This window comes from Cenococcum geophilum, assembly GCF_001692895.1.
Source record: "Cenococcum geophilum 1.58 unplaced genomic scaffold K441scaffold_15, whole genome shotgun sequence".
Classification (NCBI taxonomy): domain Eukaryota; kingdom Fungi; phylum Ascomycota; class Dothideomycetes; order Gloniales; family Gloniaceae; genus Cenococcum; species Cenococcum geophilum.
The window spans coordinates 2,376,981-2,388,784 of NW_027137573.1; the positions used below are offsets into that span (position 1 = coordinate 2,376,981).

Sequence of the window (11,804 nt, forward strand, 5' to 3'; positions counted from 1 at the left end):
TTATATAGTATCTGCGGATAAATACACAGCGTATCTGGAATAATAGAAGCGTAAGTCTTTCTATTAGTATTATAAAAGCTATAGGCACCAACCCCTATATATACAATCGCCCTACCGTAACTAAGGTTACTACTTTTATCCCTACCTCCGTATAAGCTGCGTAAGGCGTTTGCTAGATCGTGCTATAGAATAAGGAGGAAGGTTTAGAGTTTATTAATAAGCGGCTGCCTATCTATCTCCCCCTCCACTACCCTCTACTCTACCTATACAGCAAGCTTAGCTAGCGGATTAACTACCCCCTTATAAATAGGGCGTGGGTGCCACGGGATTGTATAATAGATATTAATAATACTATAGGGGAGAACTCTGAGGCTAATAGTAATAAGGCTAATAAGGCTAATACTATACGCCAGGGCCGTAATGAATCTAAACGCGTCTTATAGCAGTAGTGGTGGAAATATTACCTATAGCTCCGGCGTCCTCTTTCCCCCCAGCTTCTTGCTAGAAGGCTACTCTATAAGATTATAGTAGACGCGTACGCCTTAATCGCCAGCGCCCGCCTTTAGTGGCTGCGCTATAACTAAAAAAACCTACGGATTGTATAGTATACGGGCATACTTAACGCGCTCTATGTTAACAATTAGGCTATAAGAAGCAATATCGGCTAGAATATTATCCTTCCTATATCTTATATTGGCTCCCCACGCTAGATATATAATGCCTATCTTAACGCTATAGCACTTACGCGGTATTACGGCCCCCCTAACTATTTTATTACCTTTACGTATAACCTACGCTAGTAGGAGATCTAGGCAGAGCTAGAGGCGGGTTAAAGCGCAAAAGATCGCCTAGATTTAGTAGATCGCGTCTTTTGGATTAAGCTAAAGCAGCTATAGTATAAGATTTTAAAGTCCCGCGTACTAGGCAATACCGCTATAATTTACTAAATTATTAAGTTCTAGAAGCGCGGGCTCCCTTACGCGTATATACTAGTAATTATAAAGCCTAGCTTATAGCTAGTAACTACTAAGGATATCGACCTAGTTGTTTAGGCGGATATTCTAGATCTAATAGCAGACCCGCTCTTACACGATGTCGTTACCTGCAATATGCTACACAGCCCTTACGGCACCTATAATACCTCTGCGCCCGATATACATAATAAAAAATGTAGGTTTTAGTTCCCTTACGCCTTCTAGAAGGAGACTATAGTTAGAAATAATAATAAGCCGCTATATAAGCGCCCGCGGGACGGCCCTACCTTTATAAAGCCTAGGCAAAGCTATATATATAGCAGCAGAGACGTAGCGCCTTACAACGCGTACTTTTTAACCCGCTTTAACGCGTATATTAATGTAGAGTCCTATATAGGATACTGCGCTGTAAAGTACGCATTTAAGTACATATATAAAGGCCCTAATTACGCTACTATAACCCTAGAAGCCTAGGCCGCCGGGGTAAGGCTGTAGCAGCCTATAGATAAGATTAAGGAGTATATAGACGCCCTGTATATCACCGCGCATAAGGCTCTATAGAGAATTTATAAGCACTATACGCATAGCCGCTCCGTTCCCGTATAGCAGCTTATAATCTATCTAAAAGGCTAGTAGTTTATCGCAATCTAGCCCAATTAGGCCTTAGAGAAGCGTCTAGCCCAAGACACTATATATAAAACTACGCTTATAGAGTTCTTTACGGAGAACGCAAGACAGCGTATAAAAATCTTTTATTATAACTTTCCTGCGCACTACACCTGGAATAGGCGGCGTAAGTAGTAGCTCCCTTACCGTAAGGGGTTCTCTATTAGCCATATTATTTAGATTCCAATTAGCGTGGGGGAGGTATACTACCTACGGCTTCTTCTAGTTAATATTACCGGCTAGTGCTCTTTTAAAGACGTAAGGACGTTTGGAGGCTAGCTATACCCTACCTTTTAGGCAGCGTGCCTCGCGCGTAGCTTGCTTTAGGATAATAGGGAGTATATATAGGCGCTATATAAGGCCGCACACTTTTAGCTTAAAAGGCGGTTCCGCGAGCTATTTATTACTATACTAGCTAGCTATAGGCCTGCGGATCCGCGCGCCTTATAGGATCTATTCTAAAGGGACCTAGCGGATAACTGCTTTTACCAGCTACGTACTATTTACGCCGTTTTTGACCTAACCTAGGAGTAGGCTGAGGACCTTACGCTCTGCTATCTACGCGCCCTGCTTATTAGCCGTAACCTTAATCTAGAACACTGCGACCTCCTTAAACCTTAACGCAGCTAGATTAAGGAGCATACTTTGCTTTAGAATCGCCTTTTATATAAGCAGCTTAGCTTTTCTACTAAGGATTTACAGGCGGAGGTTACGGCAGCCGTTCCCTTCCTTAACACAGAGCAGCGCTTAATCTTTAGCACGCTTAACTATGCTATAGATGCTAATAACGGCGGTCTCTTCTTTATTAACGGCCCCGGTAGCACTAAAAAGACATTTCTATAAAATACCGTGCTTACCTACTAGAGACTACAAAACTATATAGCGCTGGCCATTGCTACCTTAGGCATTATAGCAATATTACTCTCTAGCGGAACTACTACCTACTTACGCTTTAAGATCCCGATTAACGTAGATAAGGATAGCACCTATAGCATTTAGAAGCAGTCCTATTTTGCTAAGCTTCTACAGCAGACCTACCTTATCTTTTAGGACGAGTTAGTTATATACTACCGCTATACTATTAAGGCCGTATTACGCACCCTATAGAACCTCTACGCCGCTAACAACCCTAGGCGCTAGCTCCCCTTTAGCGGAATTATAGTATGCTTCTACAGTAACTTCTACCAGACTCTTTCCGTTATAAAAAAGGGTACCTATAGGTAGATTATAAGCGCCTCCTTAAAACGCTCCTTTTTATAGCGCTACGTATACGTCTTCCGCCTTATACAGAATATACATCTATAGCGCCCTAGCCTTACCACTTCCAAGCGCTAGAAGATCGCTGTATTTGCAGACTAGTTACTCCACATTAGCGAGCATATTAATTTAGACGGCACTATCTAGTAGGACAAGCGTGACTAGGCTATTAGTAACAGCCAAGAGGCTCTTATAGCTAAGGTGTTTCTAAATATAAGGCACCAGCTTCTTGCCTTAAAGCTTCTACGTAATTCTGCTATCCTTACCCTAAAAAACGACGCCGTTAATACGCTAAACGGCCTTTTACTTACTAGTATGCCTAGCCGCCAGATTACCTCCGCCTTAATTATCTATTCTAATAATAAAACCGGAGCCTCCTCTTACCCTATTAAGTTCCTATATACTATAAATCTTGCCACTCTACCGCCGCATTAGCTGCGCTTAAAGGTTAGCTACCCGGTTATACTCCTTCGCAATATTAATTTTAGCAACGGCCTATATAACGGGACACGCCTAGTAGTTTTATCCGTTACCCCTAGGCTTTTAAAATGCCTAATTCTTAGATCGCAGCGCCATAGTGCTATTGTATAGCTCCCCCGCATGCCATTACACACCCTAAACTCTACTAATAGTATTAAGTTTGCCCGTTACCAGTTTCCTATAAAGCTTATATTCGCTATAACTACTAATAAGGCCCAGGGCCAGAGCTTATCCTATATTGGCCTATTACTTAATCCAAAGGTATTTAGCTATAGCTAGCTGTATATTATGCTAAGCCGCGTTACCCGCCCTAATACTAAGCCCGCGTAGAAAGGCCGCATTAAGAATATAGTATACTTAGAAGTTTTATAGAGGCTAATAAAGTAATAGTGCTAGAGCGTGTCTTCTGCTATCTTCTACCATCTTCTACTATTTTCTGCTAGGGTTCTGCTATATTTTACTAACAGGGCAGGTAAAATATAGTAGAAATTAAGACGGTAGAAATAGGTGGGCGTTACGGTAGTGTCCCGTAACATTACGTAATATAGCTTAGTATAACCCTCTTAGCAAGAATCTAACTAATTAGACAACTTTGACCGCCGGTTAAAGTTCCTTAATATCTTATTTATCTGCTAAATTCTGCCAAATTCTGCCAATATACTTTTTACTAATAATTAGATTATAGCAAAGTGCGGTAAAATACGGTAGAGTTTAGTAGAATTTATAGGAGTAGTAGAATTCGGTAGAATTACAGATATAACGGTACTAGGCCACGTCACTTACTAAATTCTATTACTTTTTACCTACTAAATTCTGCTACTTTCTACCTACTAAATTCCGCTACTTTCTACCTGCTAAATTCCGCCACTTTTTACCTGCTAAATTCCACCACTTTCTACCTACTAATTTCTGCCACGTTCTACCTACTAAATTCCGCCATTTTCCACCTACTAAATTCCGCTACTTTCCACCCGCTAAATTCTGCCATATTCTGCTATGTTCTGTTATACTCTACTAGGGTTCTACTATATCCTACTAACAGAGTAGGTAGAATATGGTAGAGTATTACGGTACTAGTAGATTGCTATTAGATTGCTATTACGTAATAGTAAATTGCCTTAGATTGCCATTACATGCCTTAATTAACTAAGTCGCTAATATAGAGGTTAAGATAGTAGAAATAGGTGGATATATATAAGGTATTATAGGGTAGTCCCATAACACTATTAGCGCCTTAGCCGCTAGCTTTATATATTTATATCAGTCCTAGCAACCCCTTTTCCTTTTCCTTAGCTTAGTATTCTTTATAATATAGCAGAATTTACTAAGTAACGTACCCTAACACCGTTATAATAGATAGGCGTTATAATAAAGTAATATATAATATATATAGCCCCCTGCTGCGAAGCAGCCCCTATAGCGCAGCCCCCTACCCTACTACGCTTCCCTCTATAAGATATAAAGGAGGCTGCGTAGTAGCCGACTTTATATTAATATAGAGGGAAGCATAGCGGGGCGGGGGGCTGCGTAGTATAAGGAGGGATAGGATTTGCGAAGCAAATCTATACCTACTAGTGAATTTTATAATACAGCTATTACTTAGTCTTAATATTAATTTCGTTAAAGTTAAAAAACGCGTTGTTAAAAGCCTAAGCACGTATTATATCTTATTAAATAGTCTGCTAATATTAATGAAACTATATAGATATATAGATATCTACTACTTAAAGCTATTACAACACCTAGTAGGTACTATAGTTAGGTCCTTCCTTGAAAATATCCTCCCTTAGCCCAGAGCTACTACTAGGGGGTAAGCTTTGTGTAGAGCTTTGTGTAAAGCTTCGTGTAGAGCTTTATATAGAGCTTTATACAAAGCCTTATATAGAGCTTCGTGCGGAGCCTTGTGTAGAGCTTCGTGCGGAGCTTTATGTAGAGCCTCGTGCGGAGCTTTGTGCGGAGCCACGTGCAGGCGTATAGACGTGCGGATGTTCGTACAGGCGATCAATTGCGGAGACGTTTGTAGAGATGATTGTATGGGCAATTAATCGATTAATTATATAGGCGTTTGTATAGGCGTTTATATAAGCGATTATAGAACCTTCCTAGTATATTAGTGCTACGTAATAGTAGAGCTTTTAAGCTCTATATAGGGCTTTGAGTAAAGCCTCGAGTAGAGCTTTAGGTAGAGCTTTTATAGAGCTTTATACAGAGCTTCATGCAGAGCTTTTGTAGAGCTTTAGTAGAGCTCTATATAGAGCTCTATGTAGAGCTTTATATAGAGCCTCCGCAGAGCTTTATATAGAGCCTCTATAGAGCTTTATATAGAGCATCCGTAGAGCATCGTGTAGAGTATTATATAAAGCTTCGTGTAGAGTATTGTATAGAGCATTGTGCAAAGCTTCGTACAGAGCATCGTGTAAAGCTTTATACAAAGCTTTATGTAGAGCCTCCGTAAAGCTTCGTGTAGAGCTTTATACAGAGCTTTATACAGGTCTCCCCTAAGCTTTGTTCCGCAAAGCTCTCGCAAAGCTCCACAGCTCTACGCAGAGGGCTAGCGGCGTGGGCGCAAGCGTTTAGCGTTGGTATTTACTAAGCAGCTCGGCGGTGCAAAGGTAAAATTAGGGCCTCTACAGCGACAAATTCCTCTTAACGTCGCGCGCATATAAGGAGCTAAAGATCTCATAACTTATAGAGTAGGCTTTTCTCTATAATTTAGTGTAATTTTTATATTAACAGGTATTATAGGAGGGTAGATTAATTTTGTTAAAGTTAATAAGGTCCTCTTATATAAACAATATTTAGGTTTTCTACAAATCTCGCCAAAGTCCCTTAGACTAAGAAAACAATTACCGTCCTAAATTAGCTTAGCGGACGGTGCGGATATTTCTATATTTATATAATCAATTTCTTAGTCTAAGCTTCTAAGGTAAACTGGTGTCCTGGACAGCCTTAGGGCATCCCTTATACACAGTACCGCTTAACCTTCCCTAGATTAAACCTTAAGTCCCTTATAATAAGATGCTAAGGCTATTAAACGCGTTTTAGTTAAAGAGCAAAAAGGCGAGTAGATAGGTCCGTTATTTCCTCCGTATTTAATACGCGGTTAAACCTTAAACAAAGGTCTGGGAATGAGATAAAAAAGGCTCTCTTAAACTACTGCGGGTGTTCTATAACTGTTGCCGATATAATTAAATAAATATTACTTAAATATTCTTAGTATTTAAATTATAATATAAGGGCCCTTTATTAAATTAATTATTTCTAAGTCTCTATTACGGTACTGGCAGAATATAGCAGATTGCAGTTATATAACTAAAGGATCTTATAAAACGTTAAGCACCGCTACTACCCCCCTCCTTTCCTTTTCTCTAGCTTTAGATCCTTGTTTTTAGACAATCCAATTATATAGGCTTACGCGACCCTTCTACTATGCTCGTGCCTTAATTAACTAAGTCGCTAATAATCTCTTTCTATTTTTTAATCTTATTAATAATAATATTTCTAGATATATAATTAAGGTAATACAAATACCTAATTATTATCACTCTCTTAGCAGATATTACGTAATTAGATTTAAACTCTAAGTTATAGAATATATTAAAAGGTATATACTTTATATATTTTATACTAAAACTACTTAAGTCTTACTTTAATTTTATTATAAAGTTAACTATCTAGGATTATATAAAGCTCTTACAGTTATAAGTACTAAGACACTCTAACAAAAATTTAACCTCTTTCCTCTTCTTAACTATATTAATTAAACACATTATACTACCTATAGGGCCAAATAAGATTATTTTATATCCTAGCGCATATATTATTCCAATATCTACAGTACTAACTCTATTTCTTTTTATTAAGGTAAAGAAATATTTATAATTAAGCACGGAAAGTATATAAGGAAGTGCTATATTTCTTATGCCTTTATTATTTAGGAAAAGATAAATATTTCTTTCCTATAAATAGAAAATAATGGGAAATAGCTAGATAGCTTTTGCTAAATTATTCTATTAATCTAGATATAAGAACGGGAAAGGCCTATAGGTTACTTCTTATCCTAGTAGATTAGTAATATCCTACATCTCTAAAGGGTATCTTGGCCGCCGTAATAATAACTCTAGTTGGAATAGTACCCGCCTCCACTACGGCCCTAGCACCCGCTCTTACTCTTACTCTTACTTTTACTCTTGCTCTTACTCTTGCTCTTACTCTTACTCTTACTTTTACTTTTACTCTTACTCTTACTCTTGCTCTTACTCTTACTCTTACTCTTACTTTTGCTCTAGCTCTAGCTTTAGCTCTAGCTCTAGCACCTACTTTAGCTTTAGCTCTAGCACCTACTTTAGCTCTAGCGCCTACTCTAGCTCTAGCTCTAGCTCTAGCTTCGGCACTTACTTTTACTTTTACTTTAGCGCCTACTCTAGTTTACCTAAGTTAGGTAAAGTAAGCTAGGGTAAGCTAGAGACAGATAGTAAATTAGAGAAAGCATTGGAGACTTTAAAGGATGAATATAATGGGGAAAATGTACTTATATTAGTATTACTAGAAAGTTCTAAGAATAACGCAAGAAATTCTACCTCTACAGTTAGGTAGCCAAAGAAGAAGAAATAAATATCTCTTTTAACTGCAAATAAGCTAATATATAACTCTAGCTCCCTTTCTGCTAGCCTATAAATATATCTTAAATAAAGATATTCTCGGTTAATTTAATAAGATTTATTAAAAGGACGTCCACAAAGGTAAGTTATAGAGTACTTTTATATATCTTAGGTAAGCAATAAAAGGGGTTTTTATATACTATAGGCTATGATGTCCTTTATAGCATCGCAAATTTTTTATTTAATAATTTTAATTCGTAGCTTAATGCGATAGCGCTTTTCTAGGAAGTGGTTTTTAAGAAAATAATAAATAAGCTACTGGTTAGGACTCTCTTTTTAAAGTTTAATTATCTTTAGTAATATATAACCTTACTTAGATACAAGACTAGCAAATAGAGACCATATATATTTACTAATAATTGCCTCTAGTTTTAACTCTCCTTTATCCTTAAGGTAAGGGATTTTGGTTAGCTACGGAGAGTGACGTATAGCAGCTAGCTATATCGTTTTATACGCAATAGAAAATGCAACAGTTTGAGATACTTTAATAGTATAAAAAGAGCCTCTAGCAAGCTTAATTTTTGCCCTAGCATTGCGTAAATAGCTTTCGTATATACTGGACCGGAGAGTTTTATTAATATTTATAGGAAATAGGGACTTTAAAGCCTTTGCTAGAGCCTTTAAATACTTAGTATCTTCTATAAACGACAGAAGTGAAGGAATGCGTCCCTTAATATTTATAATACGTTGGTATATTCCTCTTCTACTATATCTATCTCTTACCGTAAAAAATAACTATCCGTTTTTCATTTGTAATTTAATCTCTTCCTAGTTATATTTTAAGTACGTAGAAGCTAGTAGTTATATTAAACAAACAGTTTTTAAGTCTAGATAATACGGGTAAAGTTCTCTAAGGATATCTAAATAAGTTATTTAAATATGTTCTAGATAATAGACAAGCTCCTAATATAAATTAGCTAGCTTCTAGCTATATAGGAAATACGTAATACCTTATCGCATTTTATTGTTAGGATATAGTATAAGGTTCCTATTTTAAACGTTGCCTAGAGGCTAATAAACTCTATTAGACTATTAAAAGCTTGCCTTAACGACTAATCCTTCCTTTTAGTTAATGTTTGTATATCTTTTCTCTTGCTTAGTAAAAGCCAATTAATCTAAATATCGTACTATCTGTTATTACAAGACTTATAATAGCGTAAGTTGCGATAAATGTCGCTATTATAGAAGGGATGGAAATAGGAATAGTTGGTTTAAAAAGCATCTTTATAGATATTAGGGAGATCTATACCTAGTTAGATATTTTTTAGTTATTATTTAGGAACTAACCAAAAGAATAAAAGTCCACTACCTATTACCTCTCTTTAGTATTAAAAAATCGCTTTACTACCTTAATTTAGTGTCTACCTTCTAGACAAATAAATAATCTATCTCTATAGGAAAGTGTCTTTAGTATATTAATATACTGCATAAATTCTTTCACCGTTATTTCTAATGCCTATAAGATATTACTAATATCTTTATTGTAAATTAAGGCTTTTACCCAGTGCTTTAAATTAAGATTATCGCAGCCCTCTATATAAAATGTATCGATAAGATGCTGTATATAGTTATTATCTACAGTTTAAGTAGGTCAAACTTCTAGCCCTTTAACGGCTAGATTTTCTAGGCGGACTTTAGTAGAACCACGGTAATATCCTTATTTGTTATAAAAATTATAATAATTGTTATCTAAATTATCTATAGCTTGTTAGGGGATTCCCTTAGAGGGTGAGAGGCCTTAATAAGGATGCTATTACTATAGGCAGTTTCTATTTTTACCTAAAACCACTACCCCTACTATATATATTAAATGTTCTAGTTTTCTCTTTATCTATAGTAAGTATATCTCCCTATAATCATGTCTTATAGCTACAGATTGCCGGTTCTAATAGCCTTATAATTAGCGATACTAGTTATTTCCGGCACTTAGTAGATAAACTTCCAAAACCACATTTACAGACACTATTAATAGTCTTTTTCTATGGCAAAATGGGTGGAAATAAAGATACAGCGTTATGTTTTCTTTTCCCCTATAATAATACTAAAAGAAATCGATCTGGAGGTATAGCAAATATACGTATAAATAATACAACAATATACACAGAACACCCCATATTCTTTGCCAATAAAAATACTAAAGTTATACTTCCGCTAAAGCAGACACCGTTAACTTATTATAAAATAACAACGTATCCGCTTATATGGTTATACATAAATACCTAAATAGCGCTTAACATAGCCCTTACCCGTATTATTTTACCGCAGTATAGTGTTCTCGTAATTTTTATAGATAACTTTAATAGTATAGACCTACTCCTTAGCTAGCTTATACGATGGACCGCTTTAAATATTTTTTTAAATCTACCTAAAAATATCCGGCTAAGGCTTATTCTAGTATTCTCTATAAGTAACGGAGCTTATAATTAATAAGCGATGCAAACTATTAGTACGAATTCTTATATTTAGGCAATATTTCCTTTAATTATTGTTTTTCTAATTAATAAGAAGCTCTCGCCTACGGCCTACTTTCGTCCATTAAAGGAGCAGCTTGCAAAAGAAATTAACCTTTCTAGGGATGCTTGCCGTTGATCCTATTAGCTCTTTTTAGCTACCTATCTTAAAGGGTTATATTAAGCTTACTTAAGATATATAATCTAGACTATTACTAAAGCGTTTAATCCCGTTATGGCCATAAGAACGTATATAATTTATAACGGCGTATTACCAAACTACCTTTAAAACTTCTTATAAATGGGCGTTAAATATGTTATATTATATAAAGATATTACTATATACATTACTTCGAGCCTCTTTTTAGACGCTTATCCTTATAGTGCCCCTTATAAGCTCCCCTAAACATTAAGTCTTTTTTTTCTTACTAAAGACATTACAGTATTTTCACCTAAAATCCTCCTACGGCTATACAGACAGTCTGGCCTAAAAGCCTTTAATTTAGTCTATAACGTTAAAGAGCTTACCTTAAAGCAATTTTAGAAGGTAAAGGAGAAGTTTTGCTGCAATTTCCGAGAACTACAAAAATAGACTAGGGAAAGCGATGATGCGTCCTCTATAGAGTCGTATATAAGTATAGCTTAATCTACTAAAATTATCTAGTTAACTTTAAAGTCTAATAAAACATGCCTTTACTATCTTATGCGTATCCCGCAACACATACTTAGCTATAGTTATTTAGTGTGTAATACGTATATTAAAACGTTTAGCAAAGGTATGCTTAGTGCTAAATACAAGTTTACTATATTAGAATGTATTCTTTGCAGAGCTAGCTTCCTTACTGCACTAATTAAACCACTAACTTATAGGGTTAGAATTCTTGGTATTAATAGCGGCGGGATAAGGGGGGTAGTTCCTTTAGAGTTCCTTATCCTCTTATAAAAGACTTTAGGTTCCGAATGCAAATTGCAAGATTTCTTTAATTTAACTATAGGTATAAGCTCTAGTAAGAATAAGATATACTAAATTTAAGTAAAATAATAACCAAATTACTAGGAGGATTAATTATTCTTAGTATAGGTCTCTACTTATAAGACGTTATATAGTGTAGTAAGAACTTTAAATCTATTATAAGGAGATTTTTCGTAAAGCAAAAGGAAAAGAAATCCATTTTTGGCGACATTAAAAAGCTTATTAAGGCTTAAAGGTCTAACGGCTACTATAATACAATTGCTCTAGAATCCTTACTAAAGGAGATATTTAGTAATTAACAAATATTTAGAAACCTACAACTATCGGGCAAAAAGGTAGCAGT

General features: G+C 35.9%; 1 protein-coding gene across 1 annotated transcript; it reads left to right on the top strand.

Annotated features, from left to right (window-relative positions):
* Positions 1-1,229: 1,229 nt before the first annotated feature.
* On the top strand, positions 1,230-1,448 carry K441DRAFT_553953 (uncharacterized protein; the record flags this gene model as incomplete). Its single annotated transcript, XM_067643205.1, has 1 exon — positions 1,230-1,448. A coding segment is annotated over one exon (219 nt), but the record flags the coding sequence as incomplete, so codon positions are not given.
* Between the last annotated feature and the right edge of the window lie 10,356 nt (positions 1,449-11,804).